The sequence below is a fragment of the Somniosus microcephalus genome, chromosome 3 (assembly GCF_052327205.1).
Source record: "Somniosus microcephalus isolate GS21.2 chromosome 3, FLI_Smic_1.0, whole genome shotgun sequence".
Lineage (NCBI taxonomy): Eukaryota > Metazoa > Chordata > Chondrichthyes > Squaliformes > Somniosidae > Somniosus > Somniosus microcephalus.
The window spans coordinates 356,326,064-356,352,113 of record NC_140989.1 but is presented as its reverse complement, the minus strand read 5'-3'; the positions used below and the strand labels follow the sequence as shown (position 1 = coordinate 356,352,113).

Genomic DNA, 26,050 nt, shown 5'->3' with positions numbered 1-26,050 from the left:
TAACTTCCATCAAAGCCCATCCCTCCAGTACATTAACTTCCATCAAAGCCCATCCCTCCAGTACATTAACTTCCATCAAAGCCCATCCCTCCAGTACATTAACTTCCATCAAAGCCCATCCCTCCAATACATTAACTTCCATCAAAGCCCATCCCTCCAATACATTAACCTTCCATCAAAGCCCATCCCTCCAGTACATTAACTTCCATCAAAGCCCATCCCTCCAGTACATTAACTTCCATCAAAGCCCATCCCTCCAGTACATTAACTTCCATCAAAGCCCATCCCTCCAATACATTAACCTCAATCAAAGCCCATCCCTCCAGTACATTAACTTCCATCAAAGCCCATCCCTCCAGTACATTAACTTCCATCAAAGCCCATCCCTCCAGAACATTAACTTCCATCAAAGCCCATCCCTCCAGTACATTAACTTCCATCAAAGCCCATCCCTCCAATACATTAACCTCCATCAAAGCCCATCCCTCCAGTACATTAACTTCCATCAAAGCCCATCCCTCCAGTACATTAACCTTCCATCAAAGCCCATCCCTCCAATACATTAACCTTCCATCAAAGCCCATCTCTCCAATACATTAACTTCCATCAAAGCCCATCCCTCCAGTACATTAACTTCCATCAAAGCCCATCCCTCCAGTACATTAACCTTCCATCAAAGCCCATCCCTCCAATACATTAACTTCCATCAAAGCCCATCCCTCCAGCAGATTAACTTCCATCAATGCCCATCCCTCCAGTACATTAACCTTCCATCAAAGCCCATCCCTCCAGTACATTAACTTCCATCAAAGCCCATCCCTCCAGTACATTAACTTCCATCAAAGCTCATCCCTCCAGTACATTAACTTCCATCAAAGCCCATCCCTCCAGTACATTAACTTCCATCAAAGCCCATCCCTCCAATACATTAACTTCCATCAAAGCCCATCCCTCCAGTACATTAACTTCCATCAAAGCCCATCCCTCCAGTACATTAACTACCATCAAAGCCCATCCCTCCAGTACATTAACTTCCATCAAAGCCCATCCCTCCAGTACATTAACTTCCATCAAAGCCCATCCCTCCAGTACATTAACTTCCATCAAAGCCCATCCCTCCAATACATTAACCTCAATCAAAGCCCATCCCTCCAGTACATTAACTTCCATCAAAGCCCATCCCTCCAGTACATTAACTTCCATCAAAGCCCATCCCTCCAGAACATTAACTTCCATCAAAGCCCATCCCTCCAGTACATTAACTTCCATCAAAGCCCATCCCTCCAATACATTAACCTCCATCAAAGCCCATCCCTCCAGTACATTAACTTCCATCAAAGCCCATCCCTCCAGTACATTAACCTTCCATCAAAGCCCATCCCTCCAATACATTAACCTTCCATCAAAGCCCATCTCTCCAATACATTAACTTCCATCAAAGCCCATCCCTCCAGTACATTAACTTCCATCAAAGCCCATCCCTCCAGTACATTAACCTTCCATCAAAGCCCATCCCTCCAATACATTAACTTCCATCAAAGCCCATCCCTCCAGCAGATTAACTTCCATCAATGCCCATCCCTCCAGTACATTAACCTTCCATCAAAGCCCATCCCTCCAGTACATTAACTTCCATCAAAGCCCATCCCTCCAGTACATTAACTTCCATCAAAGCTCATCCCTCCAGTACATTAACTTCCATCAAAGCCCATCCCTCCAGTACATTAACTTCCATCAAAGCCCATCCCTCCAATACATTAACTTCCATCAAAGCCCATCCCTCCAGTACATTAACTTCCATCAAAGCCCATCCCTCCAGTACATTAACTACCATCAAAGCCCATCCCTCCAGTACATTAACTTACATCAAAGCCCATCCCTCCAGTACATTAACTTCCATCAAAGCCCATCCCTCCAGTACATTAACTTCCATCAAAGCCCATCCCTCCAGTACATTAACTTCCATCAAAGCACATCCCTCCAGTACATTAACTTCCATCAAAGCCCATCCCTCCAGTACATTAACTTCCATCAAAGCCCATCCCTCCAGTACATTAACTTCCATCAAAGCCCATCCCTCCAGTACATTAACTTCCATCAAAGCCCATCCCTCCAGTACATTAACTTCCATCAAAGCCCATCCCTCCAATACATTAACCATCCATCAAAGCCCATCCCTCCAGTACATTAACTTCCATCAAAGCCCATCCCTCCAGTACATTAACCTTCCATCAAAGCCCATCCCTCCAATACATTAACTTCCATCAAAGCCCATCCCTCCAGTACATTAACTTCCATCAACGCCCATCCCTCCAGTAGATTAACTTACATCAAAGCCCATCCCTCCAATACATTAACTTCCATCAAAGCCCATCCCTCCAGTACATTAACTTCCATCAAAGCCCATCCCTCCAATACATTAACCTTCCATCAAAGCCCATCCCTCCAGTACATTAACTTCCATCAAAGCCCATCCCTCCAATACATTAACTTCCATCAAAGCCCATCCCTCCAGTACATTAACTTCCATCAAAGCCCATCCCTCCAGTACATTAACTTCCATCAAAGCCCATCCCTCCAATACATTAACTTCCATCAAAGCCCATCCCTCCAGTACATTAACCTTCCATCAAAGCCCATCCCTCCAGTACATTAGCTTTCATATTGAAGTCCATCCCATTAATACGTTAACTCCTCCATCAAAGTCCATCTCTCTAAAACATTTACTTTCCCATTATCTAAATTATATTTTGAATAACTCCAGCATTTTCCCCTCTATTATGCCGTTTGGTAGATAACTCCAAGCATCTCTCTTTCAATGGAGCTTTTTCCTAAAATCTGTTTTAAATTAACTTTTCACTAAATTCCATCTGCTCCTAATCTCTTGGCTTACTTTTGTAAGGGTTTACCTTATCTTTGCAATTAATATACCAGAATGACGCACACTCTTAACTACATTTCTAGACAGTAAAACTCAAAATTTCTCTACTCTTTCCTCGTAGCTCCTCCCCATTACATTCAGGATCAGTCTGTTTTCTCTTTACTGCACCTTTCTTTTAATGCTCACCAGGGATGTTGGCACAGGGGGACAGAACTATTCTCCATTTCAAGCCAGTGTCAGCATCAAGCATTCCCAGGTCAGATATCGCACAGGTTAGATGCAGAGTAAAGCTCCCCCTGCTTTGTCCCCACAGCAGGCCTTAGGTCTAACTTCAGAACACTTGTTTTCCACTATCTTTACCAGTCATCCTGCGGCCTCTTTGAGTGCGATTACTGATCTGTGTCAGTTTTGCACGGTAGGCCCCTGCCCACTAGGAACCGGACTGAGACTGCCCAAACTCACTTCATGTAGAACCCTTACAAGCCAGCAGACATTCATCCCATCAGCTAGGCTGGAATTGTGCACAGCTCCCAGAGATAAAAGGTCAGGGTCGAACCCATTATGCCACCCATTCAAATGTGAGATTTACTTCTTTGTGGTGTGATGACTAAAACTGAACATAATTATTTGTATAAATACAAAAAAAAAACCTGTTATAAATCTCATCATCATAAAGAAACTACTCATGAAATAACGCTGGACGGCCAGCTGGTGGCGCCATCCAAGGAGTATAAATACTCGGGCGTGGGCCCAGCTTGCCTCGGGACATTTTGTAAGACAGGAACTAGTGAAGTACAACTAGACCTCCATGTTTTGAAACAAGTTGATTAAAGCGTTGCTTTATACTCAAACCAAGTGTGTAGTGAGTTTTATTACGTCAAGACCTATAAGAAATATATTATATGACAGACTATATTGCACTGGCCATCGCAACAATGAACATGGACAAAGGGCAATGTGGGAATAGATGGTTCTAATATGTCTTAACATCAAGGATCAAGCTGATTACAGTAGTACAACCCGGTGACCAATTCAAAAAGATTTCTCCAAATCTCATGGGCTCTTGGACATAAAGCCTGCAAGTGCCGTAACCTGCAGGGCTGCGGACCAAGAGCTGGAAAGTGGGATTAGGCTGGACAGCTGTTTGTCGGCCGGCACGGACAAGATGGGCCGAGTGGCCTCCTTCTGTGCCGTAAACTTCTTTGATTTCTATGATTCTATGAACATGGTGTGGCTCATTCAGCCTCGGATCCCAGCCCCCTCGCAATGCTCACTGAAACTGGTCAAGTGGGGATAACTTGCGAGGTCCCTTGGTCAATTTAGAAACATAGAAAAATAGGAGCAGGAGTAGGCCATTCGGCCCTTCGAACCTGCTCCGCCATTCAATATGATCATGGCTGATCCTCTATCTCAATACCATATTCCTGCTCTCTCCCCATACCCCTTGATGCCTTTTGTGTCTAGAAATCTATCTCCTTCTTAAATATATTCAGTGACTTGGCCTCCACAGCCTTCTGTGGTAGAGAATCCCACAGGTTCACCACCTTCTGAGTGAAGAAATTTCTCCTCATCTCAGTCCTAAATGCCCTACCCCATATCCTGAGACTGTGACCCCTCGTTCTAGAACCCCCCAGCCAGGGGAAACATCCTCCCTGCATCCAGTCTGTCTAACCCTGTCAGAATTTAATACGTTTCAATGAGATCCCCTCTCATTCTTCTAAACTCTTGTGAATACAGGCCTAGTCGACCCAATCTCTCCTCATACAACAGTCCTGCCATCCCAGGAATCAGTCTGGTGAACCTTCGCTGCACTCCCTCTATGGCAAGTACAGGAAACTTTGTTATATCCGGCACCAACGGGACCGAGCTGTTGCCGATCTATCAAAACTGCCGGACATGCCAGCGTTAATGTTGAAGCATACGGAGGTTTTCATCTCCGTATCTGACAACAAACACTGTTGCTTAGCAACAGCTTCTAAACAGTCGGCCCGTACCTTGGAAGCGTCTCTGTAGCTTAGCAACAGCTTCAGAGAGACTTTCCAGAGCCTGACTGTTGGAAAAAAAAGCCACGAGAAAAAAAAAAACCTAACAAAACGGCTCCTGATTTCTGCCGGTAGATCGAGGTTTCCGGACATACAACCTCCGGATAAACCAAAGTTTCCTGTATATCCTTTCTTAGGTAAGGAGACCAAAACTGCACACAGTACTCCAGGTGTGGTCTCACCAAGGCCCTGTACAACTGTAGTAAGACATCCTTGCTCCTGTACTCAAATCCTCTTGCAATGAAGGCCAACATACCATTTGCCTTCCTAACTGCTTGCTGCACCTGCATGCTTGCTTTCAGTGGCAACTGGTCTGTTCCTTCGAGAATGACAGCCTTACTGTCTTCCTATCAAAGTGCTAACATCCAACTGAGACCCAAGATTAAATTCTCATTTGAAAGGCGGGTTTGCTCAGTGGAGCATAGACCAAACAACAGAACAGCTTGTTCCTTCCGAAGTAGCAAGAAAACAAAGGTCAGCAGCACCCATGGAAGGTTTAAACAATTTGTACTTAACTTTTGCAATTTGTTTGAAAATTAGTCATATGACTGTGCTTACCAACTGGATACACGAGGACAGACTATCATGTAGCCTTATTCTAGAATATTCTTTAAGGGCTGCTCTATTCCTAGCCAAGCTAGAGCATCCGTAACAGAAATTTGAACAGTCCGATACATCCATGCTCTTAAGGAGCTTCCCAGATGTCTCAGCTAGTTAAGGCAGTGAGTAGCTGGCGTGTATAGACCAGAGGTTCAATCCCAGGTCTATGCTCAATCACCTGTTTCAAACCAGATGGTGGTTGAGGTGTGACAATTGGCCTCAGTAACCCAGGTTACAGGGGGAGGGAAATCAGTCATAGGGCTTGATGTAATAAAACTCACTACGCACTTGGTTTGAGTATAAAGCAAGGCTTTAATCAACTTGTTTCAGAACATGGAGGTCTAGTTGTACTTCACTAGTTCCTTGTCTTACAAAATGTCCCTGGCAAGCTGGGCCCACGCCCGAGTATTTATACTCCTTGGACGGCGCCACCAGCTGGCCGTCCAGCGTTATTTCATGAGTAGTTTCTCGATGATGATGAGATTTATAACAGGGCTCGTGTTCCTGATCTCTAACCAAAAGCCCCTGTTGGAAGAGCGCGCATATGTGGTCAACAAGTGAAGATTGCCCCTCACTCAAGTAATCAGGTGACACTCACTATTATCGGCTCAGATTTGAAGAATGGTTCCTATGACTTTGCTCATGGGACAAGTGTAATGAAGTGTCTTTTTTAAGTCATGCGTCCTACCTCCTCCTCCTTCATGCAACTATCCGTACGTTATTAAAAATCTTCAGTAGGATGTGCGCTTCCTGTCTACAAACCTTACTTCCTGTCATCACAATTTTTGGTCATGCTTTTGTGTCAACGTTTACCATTGTAAATTCCCATTCAACTTTGCTATGTCAACAGTCACAATGTAGTTGAAGGCTCTGGCCACTAGATGGCCTTGTAGGGCACATATCTGAAGTCTACCTCTCACCTCTTGTCGGCATTTTGTTTCTTAAAAAAAACTTATATTCATCAACTGACCATGGGTAACGCCATGGGCAACTGAGATTACTATGCCTATGTCATTTTATATTATTAATTAATCAGTGGCAGGATTTCGGTAAAGGGCTGTACGTTTTCTGACCCTGTCTCTGTATATAATTGTTGCTTGTATTTTTTTTTAATGAGAAATAAACTAAATTAATTTCAAAGTTCCATTTTGACCAAACAAATGACTGACCATACACAGAGCCATATTTTTTACCAGATGTTCGCAAAGGAGTTTGACTGTACAGGTTGGATTTTCACCCACTTGGTACATTTATTCAATTCCTCCTTCCCAGCCTTTTCCATTACTCTACAGGCTCACCCCTCGTGTCGCCAGTTCTCGCTGGGTCGTCTCCCAGTGATCGGTTTGCTGCAGAAAGTACATCATCTCCTCGAAGACCTCCTCGAACCTTTTTGGATTCTAGAAAAATCGAGGAAACATTTAAATTAGTCCTCATCTCCATTTTAAGCTGCACATATTTTTTTCCCCTTCTGGGGAGGCCATGATTTCGCGGGGAGTGGCCGAAATTTCACAAAGCCAGGGGAGGACACCATGGGGTGGATCCTGACTTTGTGTGATAGTGTAAAACAGGCGATAGCGAATCGCCAGCCCGTGTTATGTCTCTCCCGATTTTTTTATTTCCAATGGAGTCAAGGGAGATGTAAAACGGGCTGCCGATTCGCTATCGCCCGTTTTACATTATCGCACAAAGTCAAAATATATCCAAAGGAATTTTGTATCGGGATTCTGTGAAGAACCAGTTTTAAAGTACCTCTGAAAAGATCATGACTAACACTGACCTAAAACACCATTCCAATAGTGGGCTGGAAATGTTATTTAAAGAAACGTCTTTCTGATTAAAACAGAAACTGCTGGATACCCTCAGCAGGTCAGTCAGCATCTGTCGAGAGAACTGGCAAGTTAACCTTTCAGGGGCCGACCCTACATTTTCCGTTAGTTTCAGATTTCCAGCGCCTGCGGGATTTTGCTTTTTATCTTTCTGTTGCTGTTGCTGCTTATGTACTGCAAATTCATGAAGCCATTCTTCTTTGGTGAAGGTGAACAGCCGTGGCTCAGTGGGTAGCGCTCTTGTATCTTGGTTAGAAGGTTGTGAGTTCAGACCCCACACCAGGCCTTGAGCGCATAATCCGGGCTGACACTCCAGTGCAGTACTGAGGGAGTGGTGCAGCACTGAGGGAGTGGTGCAGTACTGAGGGAGTGCTGCAGTACTGAGGGAGTGGTGCAGTACTGAGAGAGTGGTGCAGTACTGAGAGAGTGGTGCAGTACTGAGGGAGTGGTGCAGCACTGAGGGAGTGGTGCAGTACTGAGGGAGTGGTGCAGTACTGAGGGAGTGGTGCAGTACTGAGGGAGTAGTGCAGTACTGAGGGAGTGGTGCAGTACTGAGGGAGTGGTGCAGTACTGAGGGAGTGGTGCAGTGGTGCAGTACTGAGGGAGTGGTGCAGCACTGAGGGAGTGGTGCAGCACTGAGGGAGTGGTGCAGTACTGAGGGAGTGGTGCAGTACTGAGGGAGTGGTGCAGTACTGAGGGAGTAGTGCAGTACTGAGGGAGTGGTGCAGTACTGAGGGAGTGGTGCAGTGGTGCAGTACTGAGGGAGCGGTGCAGCACTGAGGGAGTGGTGCAGCACTGAGGGAGTGGTGCAGTACTGAGGGAGTGGTGCAGTACTGAGGGAGTGGTGCAGTACTGAGGGAGTGGTGCAGTATTGAGGGAGTGGTGCAGTACTGAGTGGTGCAGTACTGAGGGAGTGGTGCAGCACTGAGAGAGTGATGCAGTATTGAGGGAGTGGTGCAGTACTGAGGGAGTGGTGCAGTACTGAGAGAGTGGTGCAGTACTGAGGGAGTGGTGCAGTACTGAGGGAGTGGTGCAGTACTGAGGGAGTGGTGCAGTACTGAGGGAGTGGTGCAGCACTGAGGGAGTGGTGCAGTACTGAGGGAGTGGTGCAGTATTGAGGGAGTGGTGCAGTATTGAGGGAGTGGTGCAGTACTGAGGGAGTGGTGCAGTACTGAGGGAGTGGTGCAGTACTGAGAGAGTGGTGCAGTACTGAGAGAGTGGTGCAGTACTGAGGGAGTGGTGCAGTACTGAGGGAGTGGTGCAGTATTGAGGGAGTGGTGCAGTACTGAGGGAGTGGTGCAGTACTGAGGGAGTGGTGCAGTACTGAGGGAGTGGTGCAGCACTGAGGGAGTGGTGCAGTACTGAGGGAGTGGTGCAGTACTGAGGGAGTGGTGCAGTGGTGCAGTATTGAGGGAGTGGTGCAGTACTGAGAGAGTGGTGCAGTACTGAGGGAGTGGTGCAGTACTGAGGGAGTGGTGCAGTACTGAGGGAGTGGTGCAGTACTGAGAGAGTGGTGCAGTACTGAGGGAGTGGTGCAATACTGAGGGAGTGGTGCAGTACTGAGGGAGTGGTGCAGTATTGAGGGAGTGGTGCAGTACTGAGGGAGTGGTGCAGTACTGAGGGAGTGGTGCAGTACTGAGGGAGTGGTGCAGCACTGAGGGAGTGGTGCAGTACTGAGGGAGTGGTGCAGTACTGAGGGAGTGGTGCAGTGGTGCAGTATTGAGGGAGTGGTGCAGTACTGAGAGAGTGGTGCAGTACTGAGGGAGTGGTGCAGTACTGAGGGAGTGGTGCAGTACTGAGGGAGTGGTGCAGTACTGAGGGAGTGGTGCAGTACTGAGGGAGTGGTGCAATACTGAGGGAGTGGTGCAGTACTGAGAGAGTGGTGCAGTACTGAGGGAGTGATGCAGTACTGAGGGAGTGGTGCAGTATTGAGGGACTGGTGCAGTACTGAGGGAGTGGTGCAGTACTGAGGGAGTGGTGCAATACTGAGGGAGTGGTGCACTGTCGGAGGTTCATCTTTCAGATGAGACGTTAAATCCACATCACCTTCTGGTTGTTCAGGATTCCACTGCTTTATCTGGAGAGCTGGGAATGCTCCCCTTGTTTGAACCAACATTCCTCTCTCAACTACCACCACCAGATGGTACAAATTCACTGGCCACTCATCTCATTGCTGTTTGTGGGACCATGTAGCCGCAGAATGGCTGTTGTGTTTTTTCTGTAATGAACTTCAAAAGAAATTCATTGTGTGAAGAGAATTTAGACATTTTGACAACAAGATAGAGCATAGGACTGTAGGTACACCACCAACAAGGCACAAGTCAGGCGTTTGATGGAATACTCTCCACTTGCCTGGATGAGTGCATCTGCAAAAACACTCAAGAAGCTCGGCACCATCCAGGACCAAGCAGTCAGTTTGATTGGGACTCCATCCCCTAATAGAATGTGGATAATGCGCGAACACATAATGGGAGTGCTTTGATAATGGGAAAGTGGATAATGGGATTGTGAATAATGTTTATTGGAAGCACGGATAATGGGAGTGAGGATAATATGAGTGAGAATAATGGGAGTGTGGTTAATGGGAGAGCTTGGACAATGGGCATGTGATTAATGTGAGCGCAGATACTGGGACAGCGTTAAATGAGAGAGCCTTTCATCCTATCACAGACCTTCCCTTTGTTCTTTCCTTCCCATTCTTGCTTTCCCTGTCCCACACCTGCTTTAAAATCTGTTCCTGCTCCAACTTTTTCCAGTCCTGACGAAGGGTCATCGACCTGAAACGTTAACTCTGTTTCTCTCTCCATGATGCTGCCTGACCTGCTGAGTGTTTCCAGCATTTTCTGTTGTTGGTAAATGGGAGAGTGCAGATAATGGAAGATAGTGGGAGTCGGATAATAGGAACGTGGATAATTGGAGAGGACGGATAATGGAAGAGCATGGATAATGGGAACGTGGATAGTGGGAGTGCTGATAATGGAAAACTGTGGATACTGGGAGTGCGGATAGTGGAAGATCGTGGATAGTGGTAGTGTGGATAATGGGATTGCAATAATGGATTAGCGTGGATGGTGGGATTGCCGATGATGGGAGAGTGGGGATGATGGGAGAGTGTGGAAAATGGGAGTGCGGGTAAGGGAAGCGTGGGTAATGGAAGGCCTGATGATGGGAAAGTGTGGATGGTGGGAGAATGGATGATGAGAATGTGGATAGTAGGAGTACAGATAATCGAGGTTCTACTATATACCAAAATCTCTGCTATAAACACTAAAGAAAATGACTCTCCCATTAATAAAGCTGTCACCTTATAACCAGCCCCCAATATTGTTTGCTTTAATGTGGCAAGAGACGAAGATGGAGGATGACCACTACAGACAAGTGTTGCTACACAGAAGAGTAAGAACCTGTACCTTGTGTGCTTTCATCATAATCGCGGACAGAATCTTTTTTCCCATCCCTGCGAAAAACGTTATATTTGTTCCATCAGAAAGAATTACCTGCAAAGATGGAGAAATTAGCGTGAAACAGCTACTGTACGTATGTTTCAAACTTCGACTTCTTGGCTACAGTCTTGTCGAAGTACTATCACGTTAGGCTTTTCTGTTCTCTATCAGTTCGGCTCGGTGTCAGCACTGGGGTCTCTAGATCGGAACGCATGGGGGTTCAAGCCCCACTCCAGGATTTGAGAACATAATCTGGTGTCACACTGAGGGAGTGATGCATTGTCAGAGATCCTGTTCTTCAGATGAGATGTCAAAGATCCCGTGGTACAACTTGAAGAAGACCAGGGAGATCTCTTGGCCAACATTCCTTCTTCAACCAACGCCACCAAAATAAGATTTGTGCAAATGCTCTGAATGGGATTTTTGCAATGCGCATTTGGTTGCTGCATTTGCTACATAATAGTTATTGCACTTCAAAGTAAGTCATTGTATTGAAGTGCTTGACGTGTGCCAGCCTTGGCTCAGTTGGTAGCACTTTTGCCTCCGAGTCAGAAGGTTGTGGGTTCAGGTCCCACTCCAGAGACTTGAGCACAGAATCCAGGCTGACACTCCCAGTGCAGTACTGAGGGAACATAAGAACATAAGAAATAGGAGCAGGAGTAGGCCATTTGGCCCCTCGAGCATGCCCCGCCATTCAATAAGATCATGGCTGATCTTCTACCTCAACTCCACTTTCCTGCCCGCCCCCTATAACCCTTAATTCCCCTGTTTTTCAAAAACCAGCATCACTAACATAGAAACATACAAAATAGGAGCAGGAGTAGGCCATTTGGCCCCTCGAGCCCGCTCCGCCACTCAACGCGACCATGGCCGAGCATCCAAATTCAGTACCCTGTCCCTGCTTTCTCCCCATATCCCTTGATCCCTTTAGCCTTAAGAAATATATCCAACTCCTTCTTGAATATATTTAATGAATTGACCTCTACTGCCTTCTGTGGTAGAGAATTCCACAGGTTCACCACTCTCTGGGTGAAGAAATTCCTCCTCATCTCTGTCCTAAATGGCTTACTCCTTATCCTTAAACTGTGACCCCTGGTTCTGGACTCCCTGACCATCGGGAACATCCTTCCTGCATCTAGTCTGTCTAGTCCTGTTAGAAGTTTCAATGAGATCCCCTCTCATTCTTCTAAACTCCAGCGAGTACAAGCCCAATCAACCCAATCTCTCCTCATGTCATTCCTGCCATCCCAGGTATCGGCCTGGCGAATCTTCGCTGCAGTCCTTCCATGGCAAGAACATCCATCCTCAGATAAGGCGACCAAAACTGCACACAATACTCAAGATGTGGTCTCACCAAGGCCCTATACAACTGCAGCAAGACATCCTTGTTCCTGTACTCAAACCCTCTCACTACGAAGGCCAACATACCATTTGCCTTCTTAACCGCCTGCTGCACCTGCATGCTTACCTTCAGCGACTGGTGCACAAGGACGCCCAGGTCTCGTTGCACTTCCCCTTCTCCCAATCTATTGCCATTCAGATAATAATCTGCCTTCTTGTTTTTGACACCAAAGTGGATAACCTCGCATTCATCCACGTTATATTGCATCTGCCATGCTTCTGCCCAATCACCCAACCTGTCCAAATCATACTGGAGTTTCTCGGCAACCTCATCACAGCACACACGCCCACCCAGCTTTGTGTCGTCTGCAAACTTGGAGATATTACATCTAGTTCCCTCGTCCAGATCATTTATATTGTGAACAGCTGGGGTCCAAGGACCGATCCCTGCGGTACCCCACTAGTCACTGCCTGCCACTCGGAAAAAGAGCCATTTATTCCAACTCTTTGCTTTCTGTCTGCCAACCAGTTCTCTGTCCAAGTCAATACCTTGCCCCCAATCCCATGTGCCTTAACTTTACACACTAATCTCTTATGCGGGACCTTGTCGAAAGCCTTTTGAAATACACCACATCCACTGGTTCTCCCTTATCTATTTTACCAGTTACATCCTCAAAAAATTCCAGTAGATTAGTCAAGCCTTTTGTAAATCCATGTTGACTGTGTCTGATCCGGTCACTGTTTTCCAAGTGCTCTGCTATTACATCTTTTATAATGGACTCTAGCATTTTCCCCTCTACCGATGTCAGGCTTACCGGTCTGTAATTCCCTGTTTTCTCTCTACCACCTTTTTTGAACAGTGGGGTAACATTAGCTACCCGCCAATCCATGGGTACTGTTCCAGAGTCTATCGAATTTTGGAAGATGACCAGCACTTCCTTAAGTACCCTAGGATGTAGATTATCAGGCACTGGGGATTTATCGGCCTTCAATCCCGTCAGTTTCTCTAACACCATTTCCCTACAAATACTGATTTCTATCAGTTCCTCCCTTTCATTAGGCCCTATGTTCCCCGACATCTCTGGGAGGTTATTTGTGTCCTCCTTTGTGAAGACAGAACCAAAGTATGTATTTAATTGGTCAGCCATTTCTTTGTTCCCCATTATAAATTCCCCTGATTCTGACTGCAAGGGACCTACGCTTGACTTCACCAATCTTTTTCTCTTCACATATCTATAAAAGCTTTTACAGTCAGTTATTATGTTCGCTGCAAGCTTACTCTCATATTCTATTTTCCCCCTCTTAATTAATCCCTTTGTCCTCCTTTGTTGAATCCTAAACTGCTCCCAATCCTCAGGTTTACTGCTTTTTCTGGCCAATTTATATGTCCTCTCCTTGGATCTTATGCTATCTCTAATTTCCCTTGTTAGCCACAGTTGAGTCACCTTTTTTTTTATTTTTATACCAAACTGGGATGAACAAATTCTGTAGTTCATCCATGCAATCTTTGAATGTTTGCCAATGCCTATCCACCGTTAACCCTTTGAGTGACATTCCCCAATCAATCCTACCCAACTCGCGCCTCATACCATCGTAGTTTCCTTTATTTAAATTCAGGACCCTAGTCTCTGAGTCAACTTCTTCACTCTCCATCTTAATGAAGAATTCTATCATATTATGATCACTCTGACCCAAGGGGCCTCGCACAACACGATTGCTAATTAATCCTTTCTCATTACATAATACCCAGTCTAAGATGGCCTTATCTCTAGTTGGTTCCTCAACATATTGGTCCAGGAAACCATCCCGTATACACTCCAGGAATTCCTCCTCCACAGTATTGTTACTAATTTCGTTAGCCCAATCTATATGTAGATTAAAGTCACCCATGATAACTGCAGTGCCCTTATTGCACGCTTCTCTAATTTCCCTTTTAATGCCATCCCCGACCTCCGCATTACTGTTTGGAGGTCTATATACCACTCCCACTAACGTTTTCTGCCCCTTGGTATTTCCCAGTTCTACCCATACAGATTCCACATCATCAGAGCTAATATCCTTCCTTACAATTGTGTTAATCCCCTCTTTAACCAGCAATGCCACCCCACCTTCTTTTCCTTTTTGCCTATCTTTCCTGAAGATTGAATACCCCTGGATGTTGAGTTCCCAGCCTTGGCCAGCCTGGAGCCATGTTTCCGTAATCCCAATCATATCATATTCGTTTACCTCTATTTGCGCAGCTAATTCATCCACCTTATTACGAATGCTCCTTGCATTAAGACACAAAGGCCTAGAAATTCAGTAGCACCCCGTTTGGGGCGCCAGCCTCGCCAGGGCGCCAAAAGTAGCGCCCCGGAAGTAGTCGCAGCCACCCCCCGAAAATTCACTTTGCGCGCCCCAGAGGGAAGCGCGGCTCTACTGGAGGCGCCCCGCATCCCTCTTGGGGCGCTGCAGCTGAATATCGCTGCGCAATGTGCCGCAGCACCACGCGCTGCGGTACTGCAGGCCTTCCTCCCCTTCTTAAAGGGGAGGGGCCTTGTGCAGCGCGATCAAGGATCACGAGTGCCGGCAAAAGAGCCCAGCACCGAGGAGAACTGCCGGGCTCTTGGAACGCAGTCGGCACTCCGCGGTGGGGGTGGGGTGGGTGCTCAGGAGGCCGGGGACGGCAGCGCGGAGAGGTGCTGGCAGGCGGCCAGCAAAAAAAAATGGCCGCCCCGCACCTCTCCTTTAATTAGCGCCTCTACCGCCGCAGGTAGGCCCTCTGAACCGTGCGCAAATAGCGTCCGGCGTTAAAGCAGTGGGTGCAACTAAATATCACGATCCGGGCGGTAGCGGGGCGCTGCGCACACCGATGACGTCATCGGTAGCGGCGCAGCGCTAACGGCTAACGCCGTCATTAGCCTCCCGCTAAATTTAGCGGGAGGCGTGGCCAATGGCTTCTGACCCACTTAGCGCCCTCTTAAGGCGCTAATGGGTGGCGCAGCCCACTGAATTTCTAGGCCAAAGCCTTCAGGCTTGTTTTTTTAACGCTCTTAGATCTTTTATAATTATTATTTACTGTGGCCATGCTTGATGTAAACCCTTGATTTCTCTGTGTGCCACTTTTGTTTTTCTCCTGCCTGTCTTTTGCTTTTATCCTTGTTTCCCTGTCCTCTGTCTCCCCACTCAGGTTCCCAACCCCCTGCCATTTTAGTTTAAACCCTCCCCCAGAGCACTAGCAAACACTCCCCCTAGGACATCGGTCCTGGTTCTGCCCAGGTGCAAACCGTCCATTTTGTACTGGTCCCACCGCCCCCAGAACCGGTTCCAATGTCCCAGGAATTTGAATCCCTCCCCCTTGCACCATTCCTCTAGCCACGTATTCATCTGAAATATCCTTCTATTTCTACTCTGACTAGCACGTGGCAGATTACCTCATCATTATCACATTGCTGTTTGTGGGAGCTGACTACCGCGTTTCCTTGTATTACGACAGTGACTACACTTCAAAAAGTACTTCCTTAATTACCTTGCACCTTGATTATAAAGTTTGATATTCTAAACATAACTCATAGAATCATAGAATCTTACAGCACAGAATGCCATTCGGCCCATCATGCCTGTGCCAGCTCTCTGAAAGAGCCGTCCAATTAGTCCCACTCCCCTGTTCTTTCCCCATAGCTCTGCAAAATTTTCCTTTTTAAGTATATATCCAATTCCCTTTTGAAAGTTACTATTGAATTTGCTTCCACCGCCCTTTCAGGCAGTGCATTCCAGATCACAACAACTCACTGCGTAAAAAATTCTCCTCATCTGCCCCCTGCTTCTTTTGGCAATTATCTTCAATCTGTGTCCTCTGGTTACCGACCCTCCTGCCAACGGGAACCGTTTCTCCCTATCTACTCTATCAAAACCCCTCATAATTTTGAACACCTCTATTAGATCTTCCCTTACCCTTCTCTGATCTTGGGGAGAACAATCCAGGCTTCTCTAGTCTCTCCACAGAACTGAAGTCCCTCACCCCTGGTACCATTCTAGTAAACCAACTCCACACCCTCTCCAAGGCCTTGACATCCTTCCTAAAGTGCAGTGCCCAGAATTGGACACAATAAGTCAACTGAGGCCGAACCAGTGACTTATACACCATGATGTAAAAAGATACTCGTTCTCATATGTGAACCGATAGTTGAGTTCCGATGATGTTACCTGGAAAGCTTGACGCACACAGTGTACCTTGGCCAGAAAGTCACTGTCCCCAACGCATTCGAGCAACTCGGTCCTTTGGAGAAAACATGAGACGAAAACAAATGTCAAAACCAGTCATTTTTGTCAAGAATTTTTACTAACAGAAACTGGATTGCGTAACACTTTGCCAATATTTGAGGCAACTCGCTATCGGCTGGACATTTCCACTGCAGATTAATCAGAGAATGCTGGAAATAACACAATAAGACCATCAGCCTCTGTAAAGACAAAAGATAAGTTCGTATCACGGGACTATTAATATTAACAGATTAAGTAAACGGGCAAAACTGCAGCAAATGGATTTCAATGTAGGCAAGTGTGAGGTCATCCACTTTGGACCAAAAAAAGGATAGATCAGAGTACTTTCTAAATGGTGAAAAGCTAGAAACAGTGGAGGGCAAAAAAAGAGACTTGGGGGTCCATGTACATAGATCATTAAAATATCATGAACAGGCACAGAAAATAATCAAAAAGGCCAATGGGATGCTGGCCTTTATATCTAGAGGACTAGAATACAAGGGGGTAGAAGTTATGCTGCAGCTGTACAAAACCCTAGTTAGACCACACCTGGAGTACTGTGAGCAGTTCTGGGCACCACACCTTACGAAGGATATATTGGCCTCGGAGGGAGTGCAGCGTAGGTTTACCAGAATAATACCTGGACTCCAAGGGTTAAATTATGAGAGATTACACAAACTAGGGTTGTATTCCCTGGAATTTAGAGGGTTAAGGGGTGATCTGATCGAAGTTTTCAAGATATTAAGGGGAACGGATAGGGTAGATAGAGAGAAACTATTTCCGCTGGTTGGGGAGTCTAAGACTAGGGGACATAGCCTAAAATTTAGAGCCAGGCCTTTCGAGAGTAAAGTTAGGAAACACTTCTACACACAAAGGGTGGTAGAAGTTTGGAACTCTCTTCTGCAAAGAGCAGTTGATGCTAGATCAATTGTTAATTTTAAATCTGAGATTGTTAGATTTTTGATAATCAACGGTACTAAGGGAAAGGAGGGCATATGGAGTTAGGTCACAGATCAGCAATGATCTCATTGAATGGGGGAACAGACTCGAGGAGCTGAGTGGCCTCCTCCTATCTTCTTATGACTACATCCTTCATCAGAACTTGATAGGACTCGATCAGCACAAGGTCGAAGCCACCCTGTCCAGCTGCCAGCAGAAACTGCACCCTAGCCTCCGATTCCGTTCCTCTTCCCAGCTACCATGCACAGCCCCGATCCTCAAATCCCACCAAGAACTAAGCTTCAAACCTCCCACTCTATCCACTTCCACCAGCCTAGCGCTCTGTCCATCCCTACCGCACCCACACGCTTCGTGACCTAAGCCCTCCCCCCGCCCCACCTTCCACTCCCACCCAGAAAGCTCTCACCCACGCCTTTATCACATTCAGGCTGAATGGGGGAGAAATTCGGTATCACCCCGTTTGGGGCGCTAGTATTGGCGGTACGCAAAGTTTAGCGCCAGGCGCAAATTATTGCCACCTCCAGCGATATTGGGTAGCTGCGCCCCTGAACGTGATTGTGGCGCTAAATCAGGCGCTGCACAACAGTCTTAAGGCGCTAACCCGGCGGCGCGACGCAATATCTCCGCGGGCGGGTGCAGCGCAGGTGCTGTCAATTATCGAGTTCAGCCAGACACGCTGGCGCCGGACAGCTCTTAAAGGGGCGGTTCGATCATCATCTCCAGCCGCACCCTGCGCTTCGGAGGCCTCAAACTCGGCGGTAACCTACCTGTGGCGTCGACAACTGCCTGAACATGGAGAGGGCCAGGGAGAGAGCGCAGCACTTCAGCGAGGGGGCATTGGATGCTCTGGTTGGCGCGGTGGAGCACAGGCGATCTGTACTCTACCCAAAGAATGGCAGGAGGCCTCAGCACAGCGACTATCGCAGAGCTTGGAGGGAGGTTTCCAACAGAGTCACCTCCAGCAGCATGGTTCCCAGGACTCCTGTGCAATGCAGGAAGAAGTTCAACGACCTCACTCGGGTCGTCAGGGTGAGTGCCTTTTTCAGAATCATCTTCATCCCTCCATCTGGACCTCACTTTATGGCCAGAGGGTGTGCAAAGCCCCAATGGCCAGCTGTCATCCAGCACCCATGGCCCTTTCTGGAAACACACACGCACATTCAGCTCTGTGCATAATGTAAGGGCTCCTGGACCATGGGAGGCATGTCATCCCAGATCAGGGCTGCAGGTTTCCTCACACCCCGTCCTTTCTCTTGCAGGCCAAGCTGGCCCATAATAGAAGGCAACAGCATTGGACCGGAGGAGGCCGGCCTCACCTGCAGACCCTCACAGACCTGGAGGAGCGAGTCCATCGGATTGTGGCAAGCCGGATGATTGGACCCGTCGCCTCTGGAGATGCCGACCCCATTGCGGACAGCAATGGTAAGGTCATCACCTTTTTGACCTCTCTCCATCCACTTGTTCCCCACACCAGCATGCTATTTCACTCTCGAGCCAACTCAGAGCATTGCAGCACTCATGCATCCCTTGCTGCCACCCTGTCCTTTCGCTAAAGCCACTTTTGAACCTCCCTGCTTTCAGATGCTGCATCACCAGCTCGGGAGGCGGGCCCTCAAGCTGCCAGTGCGAGTGACTCTGGAGGCGACAAGGAGGAGGAAGCCGGACCATCCGTGCCACTCTCAGGCGGGCCAGCCCATGTCCAGACTGGGGAGACGCCTTCCCTGGAGGGGAGCGGGGGAGAATGGTCTGAGGAGGATGCAGCTCCAGGACCCAGCGGCCTGCAGCAACGCGAGGGGGGTAGGGAAGCTCGGGGGCCGTCTCCCCGGAGGGTGAGTCGGGCCGCGAGTGCTGCTGCACAGAGCGCAGAAGAGGTGCGTGCCCTCGCAGAAATGAGCGCCCAGGCTGGGCTGAGGCACACTGAGCTCATGGCTGCAGTAGTAAGGATGCCCGATTCCATTGAGACACTGGCAAGGAGTGTCCAGGACTTCGGCGCAGCACAGGCAAGGAGTGTGCAGGACTTCTGGCGCAGCACAGGCAAGGAGTGTGCAGGACTTCAGCGCAGCACTGGCAAGGATTGTCCAGGACTTCGGCGAAGCACTGGCACCTGCCATGCAAGTGCTGAGTGCTGCCACGCAGTCAGTGGCTGGTCTCATGCAGACGCAGATTGAGGCCACGCAAGCACTGACTGCTGCCACCCTTGCTGGATTGGTCAGGATTCCTCGGGGCCCTCGCCGCGCCACAGCAGGCCAGCAATCTGTGCACCGGCCGATTGCTGCGCATGCTGCGGTGCTGCCCCGTCAGAGTGCCAGTGTGTCGGCCGACCAGGGAGCTGCTGTCCGCTCTCAGGATGACAGCATTCCTGATGCCACCACTGGCACTTCTCCACTGCAGCTGCCACCACCTGTAGGACAGACTGCTGCCGCCCATGCGGAGTTGGAGCAGTCAGCAGCCGGGCCCTCCAGGCCCAGAGCTGGTCCAGGCCGTACTTCAAGGGCATCTGCAGTCTCAGTTTCGGACAGTCAGCAGGCCTCCCCCAGCCTTGCTGCAGCCACTGGGGTCCCATTACGGAGGAGCTGCAGGGCGGGAAGGGGGCAATTCCGCAAGGGAAGCAGATCACCATCGAGGGGCAAAAAGTAGGAGGTGCTGCTAAATTATGTTATTTCTTTTATTCAAGGCCGAGGATGCTGGTCTGAATGTTGGTTATGTTTTGGACATTGTCTCCAGGGTGTGAGAGCCAGTTATGTTTTGGACATTGTCTCCAGGGTGTGAGAGCCAGTTATGTTTTGGACATTGTCTCTAGGGTGTGAGAGCCAGTTATGTGGCAGTCTGTTTGTTTTGGTGTTTGTTTCCATTGCTTTGTCATGCGGGAAGGATACACAGTTTGTTAAATAAAGAAGTTTATTTATTCACAATGTCCATGTCTGTTCTTTGCACAAATTGTTGCCTTGACCGGCTTAGGGGTAGCAGAACGGTTCCATTCATGTTCTAGGAATGGCAGAAAGCATTCCCTCAGAGGGGCCTAGAAGCGACTTGCTATAAGCCTCTGACGGACGGCCCTTGCAGTTTGTGCCTCCCTCCCGTCTTGGTGCTGCTCCTCCTCCTCCTCTGCTGGTGCTTCAATGTCTGGTGGCATTGGCTGGGTCCTGAGGATTGCCAGGTTATGCAGCATGCAACACACAACCACGAAGTGGGAGACTCGCTCAGGCGAGTACTGAAGGGCTCCTCCGGAATGGTCCAGACAGCGGAACCGTTGCTTCAGCACGTCGATTGTGTGCTCAATGATGTTCCTGGTCACTTGATGGCTCTCGTTGTATCGTTCTTCAGCAGGGGTGCTGGGCGAATGGAGCGGGGTCATCAGCCAGGGGCACAGAGGATAGCCCTTGTCCCCGAGAAGCCAGCCTCCTGGGTGAGGCTGGGCTTCGAAAAGGTCTGCCACAGAAGTCTGGCGCAGGATGAAGGCGTCATGGCTGCTGCCTGGAAAGTGGGCATTGACAGCGAGTGTCAGCTGTCGGTGGTCACAGACCAGCTGCACATTCAAAGAATGGAACCCCTTTCGGTTGCGGAAATCCTCCGCATTCTCTAGAGGCGCCCACAAAGCCACATGCGTGCAGTCAATGGCGTCTTGCACCATGGGGAAGCCCACTATCCTTGCGAAGCCCTCTGCGCGCTCTCGCTGCTTGTCCGGGGTCATTGGGAAGGAGATGTACAGCCGTCTCCTTTCAAAGAGGGCATTAGTCACTTGACGGATGCAGCAATGCACCGCGAACTGTGAGATGTTGGCAATGTCCCCAGCAGCGGCCTGAAAGGAGCCGCTGGCATAGAAGTTTAGAGCCACAGTGATCTTCACAGCCACCGACAGAGATGTCCTGCGCCTTAGTTGAGGCTGCAGATCTGGCTGAAGCAGGTGGCAGAGTTCAGTGGCCACCTCCTTACTGAAGCGCAGCCTTCGGAAACACTGCTCCTCCGACATGTTGATATACGAAAACTGTTGCCGGAAAACCCTGGCAGCGTAAGGTCTCATGTGCCGACGTCTGTTGGCCCTCCTCCGTCTGGTCATGCCTGCCACTCTATCCCTGCGTCTCTGTGCCCTGCCAATATGATTGAGAAGGATGACGTTCCCATCCAATGCAGCCTCAATAGTAAGTGCGCACTGAAAGTTATGCCGGTTGAGAAGCTCACCAACTGCAAAGTTATGTTCAGGAGGCTAAAGTTCCTCAGGCAGCGCTGGCTCACTGCAGAAATGGCTCTCCGTTTGTCTCTGAGCAACTCTCTCTCTCTCTCACAGAAGGTGTGGTCTAAAAATGGCTACCACTAATAATCCAGGAAGAGTCCCCTTTAAATAGCGCCCCCCCAGCCCGACAGCGACTGGGAAACGTTCAAGGTAACCTGTCGTTGATAGCGACAGGCGGAACGAAGGGGGGCGCCACTGAATTTCCGGTCTGGGGCGCCCCAAGGGCGTTGCACACTGAAATGACGTCATGATCTGCGTGCGCCGGTGAGCAGGCGCTACGGTTTAGCACCGGCGCTAAATGTCCGCTCAATTTGGGAGGAGGCGCAGGGTTCGCTGCGCCCGGGCGCAAGTTGGTTAGCGCCCCACTTCTCGACCTCTTTAGGCGCTAATGGGTGGCGCAACCAACCAAATTTTTCCCCCAATGTCTTCAATGCCCCTGACAGTGGCCTCCCAAGATCCACCCTAAACTCCGACGCATCCCAAACTCCGCTACACACATCCATCTGTATTCAAAGTCCCACTCACCTTTCAGCCCTGTGCTCACTCAATTCCGTTGGCTTCCCATCCACCAACACACTGGTTTCAAAATCCTTGTCCCTGTTTCCAAATCCCTCCAGGATCTTGCCCTCCCTCTCCATCTCTGAAGTATCCCAGATTGCACCCTCTGCTCTGCCAGCTTTTGACCTATGGTACCTCCCCTGACCTACTCTGCCTCCCTTGGCCGACTGCGCCTCCTGGCCTGCTGCTCCTCCCCCGACCTACTGCCCCTCTCCTTGGCCTTCTGCGCCTCCTCCTCCCTCTGCTTTACCATCAGTGGCATAGATTTCAGCCATCTTGGCCCTACTCTCTCCAACTCTTCTCCTGAATCCGTCTCCCTCGCCCAACCTTCAGAAGCCAACCACTCCTTCGGGCCTCTCTTCTCGTAACCCCTGCACAGTGTTCGTTTCCACGTTCCCCTTGAGGCCTCTCTATCAGTCAAAAGTGCTAGAGAAGTGTTGAGATGTTGATGTTGATGGACCCGCCCTGCATTTCCAGTTGTTTAGTCTTATTATCTCTGCAGATTAACCTGCCAATCACAGAGGTAGAGGCTTGTTTACCTTAGTACGCGGCAAAAAACTTTCCCGTCTTCTGCCAAGTGCATCGCTTCTTCATAAAGTGGCAGGTGGCACCATGACCCCAGACCGTAAGCACTGCCTCGATTGTCCCTGTGCTCTGTAAGCTGTAGGGACCATTGGGGGAAAAAAAGGCAAACCATCAGTCTTGTTTTATACGTCACAGAACAATCAAAATTGGAAATTAAGAGGGGTTATCTAAGTGTCAGCCATGGTTCGGTTGGTAGCACGCTCGCTGCTGGGTCAAGAGGTTGTGGGTTTCAAGCCCCACTCCAGAGACTTTGAGCACCAAAATCTAGGCTGGCACTCCAGCGCAGTACTGAGCGCTACACTGTAGGAGGTACTGTCTTTCGGATGTGATGTTAAAACTGAGGCCCTGTCTGCGCTCTCAGGTGGACCTGGCCTTGGCACCATTTGAAGAAAATTTGGATCGCAAAGAAAAGCATGGAAGTCCTCCCTGGTGTTTCCAACGTCACTATAACAGATTATCTGGCCATTACTGTTTGTGGGATCTTGTCGTGTGCTAATTAGCTTGCTACATGACAACAGCGACGACTACTTCCAAAAGTACTTCATTGGCTGTAAAGCGTCTGGGACATTCGGAGGTCGTGAAAGGTGCTATAGAAATGCAAGTCCTTTCTTTCAATCAAATGACGAAATGAAACAAATATCCCAAGGAATTCATGAAACATTCAGATGTCTTCGTCTAAAATTTTCCTTTGCCAACCTCCTGCAGATGAATCTGAGGCTTCAACTTGCGCCATGTATCTGCACCTGACTCTGTCCTAAATCTTGGGGTCAGGGGGCAATAGCAATAGCCACTTTCCCATTGATATTCGATCTCTCTGCGATAGATTTCTGTGGTGATGTGCTAGTGTAGTGGTTATGTTACTGGACTAATAATAGGCAGAAAGACTGGACAAATATAATCCTAATTCAAATCCCACTACAGCAGTTTGAAAATCTGATTTAGGTTTTGTAAAAGTGGAAGCTGTCCAATTGTTGTAAAAACCCAATTAGTGCACTAATGTCCTCCAGGGAAGGAAACCTGTTGTCCTATATGTGACTCCAGTCCATCAACAAAGTGGTTGGCTCTTAGCTGCCCCAGCAAGCCAATCAGCTGTATCAAAGCACTACAAAGAATCACCACATGGATTGCTGTGGTTCAAGCAGAAGGCCCACCACCACCACCTTATCAGGGCAACGAGCCAATGGGCAATAAATGCTGGCTTCGACAGTTATGTGCGCATCCAATGAATAAGACGAGAGCAGGCCCCACTCATAACTGATTTATGCAAGGGAAATGAAACCTAGCGGGCATTTTGATGGATCACATCGTGTTGCCAATCCCACCTCTTTCTGTCACGGAAGCCCCATGTCCGACAGAATTTTAAAATGGAAAAAGAAAAGATCGGGATCCAGGTCCTGCCCCGATTTCCTCACCCACCCCAAAGTCCTGCCCGCACTGCACGATTCTTTAGCCCCTAAACAGCAGAGGAGTTTCAGGACTCTTTATTGTCCTGACGTAAAAACCCAACTGATTCACTGACGTCCTTTACGAAGTCAATTCTGCCCCAGCCCCTGACCTAGTCTGGCCTACGTGTGACTCCAGTCCCACACTACCTGGTTGACTCTTAATGCTTTAAGTGGCCTACCAAGTCACTCAGCCGTACAGATTCAGGGCAGCTGGGGATGGGCAATAAATACAGCCTTGTTAGGGGTCACCCAGATCCTGAGAGCAAATAAAAATGTAAAGAAGCTCCGGGATCCAGTCAGAGTCCCGGGTCCCCAGTTTTAACATTCATTCTGGCGTGCAGATGTAAGATTTATATCAATTTATATATGGAACAATGTTGGACGAGCTACTTAAAGATATAAAATGCACTCTTATTTTACATTTGTAGCCAAAACTAGCAACACAGGCTCGCTCTTGGTACAATATTAATTTTTTTTCAAAAAATACACCCATATCTATTAAATTGTATATTCCGCTAGATTCTTTTATTTTAGGTAATAGAACCATACAGCACAGAAGGAGGCCATTCAGCCCATCGTGCCTGTGCCAGCTTTTTGAAAGAGCTCTCCAATCAGTCCCATTCCCCCTGCTCTTTCCCCATAGCCCTGCAAATGTTTCCCCTTTCATTATTTGTCCAAATCCCTTTTGAAAGTTCCTATTGAATCTGCTTCCACCAGTCTTTCAGGCAGTGCATTCCAGATCATAACAACTGTGGTAACTTATTTATTATATGTGATACAATTAGCCTGCTTTGCTGGGATGGATTGTGACAGGATTTATTTTTAATGATTTATTTCTTTGCAGTAACAACAGGAACTGTTTGAAAGTTCTGTCAGAGTCGCTGATTAATCGGAAGTTTAAGCCAGCTCGTTGATCTAAACTCCAACTTACAATGATGTAACTTTCCTTTCTCGGCTTTCAAATAGTTTTACGCAGCATGAGTCTTACTGTGAAAAACAATTCCGACCGCGCGTAATTAGGTTTTTATTAAGTATAAAACGAGGGAGGTTTATACTGTGGCAGCTGTCGGAAGCAGGCAATTCTCTCCAAAGAGCTGCATGTGTGTGTGTGTGTTATTTTTTAAGATAACCCACCATTTTCTCTCTCTTAACTGTCGGACACCAGGAACAACAGAGGACAGACTGAAGTGTGGCAGCTGGAATGTGCTGGCTTGCATGTCTGACCTCTTCCCTATCACCGAGAGCCAGCTCCTCTGTCATCCTAACTGTGGCGTGATTTTAATCGCTCCACTATTGGCAGCCGTGCCTTCAGCTACCGAGGCCCTAAGCTCTTCGCTTCTCTACCTCTCTCTCCTCCTTTAAATCGCTCCTTAAAACCTACCTCTTCTGCCCTAATATCTCCTTATGTGGCTCGGTGTCACATTTTGTTTGATAACGCTCCTGTGAAGCGCCTTGGGATGTTTTACTATGTTAAAGGCGCTGTATAAATGCAAGTTGTTGCTGTTGGTGATGTGACGATGAATTACATAGCATTGGTAAAATAGATAAAGGAGATGGTAAAATAGAAAAGGGAGAACCAGTGGATGTGGTGTATTTGGACTTTCAGAAGGCTCTCGATAAGGTCCCGCATAAGAGGTTAGCATGTAAAGTTAAGGCACATGGGATTGGGGGCAAGGTATTGACTTGGATAGAGAACTGGTTGGCGGACAGAAAGCAAAGAGGTGGAATAAACGGGTCGTTTTCCGAGTGGCAGGCAGTGACTAGTGGGGTACCGCAAGGATCGGTCCTAGGACCCCAGCTGTTCACAATATATATTAATGATCTGGACGAGGGAATTGGATGTAATATCTCCAAATTTGCAGACGACACAAAGCTGGGTGGGAGGGTATGCTGTGA

The 26,050-nt window shown here is 48.2% G+C and overlaps 1 protein-coding gene across 1 annotated transcript in view; it reads right to left on the bottom strand.

The window, feature by feature from the left end:
- Positions 1-6,794: 6,794 nt before the first annotated feature.
- The window catches only part of miga1 (mitoguardin 1), a 134,684-nt gene continuing 115,428 nt past the window's right edge, over positions 6,795-26,050 (bottom strand). The window contains exons 10-13 of the mRNA XM_085983462.1: positions 22,664-22,785; positions 16,319-16,391; positions 10,760-10,846; positions 6,795-6,920 (exon numbers count right to left, since the gene is read on the bottom strand). Coding sequence (XP_085839588.1) covers positions 6,810-6,920; positions 10,760-10,846; positions 16,319-16,391; positions 22,664-22,785 — 393 coding nt within the window. The 3' untranslated portion in view covers positions 6,795-6,809. The remainder of the gene's footprint in view (positions 6,921-10,759; positions 10,847-16,318; positions 16,392-22,663; positions 22,786-26,050) is intronic.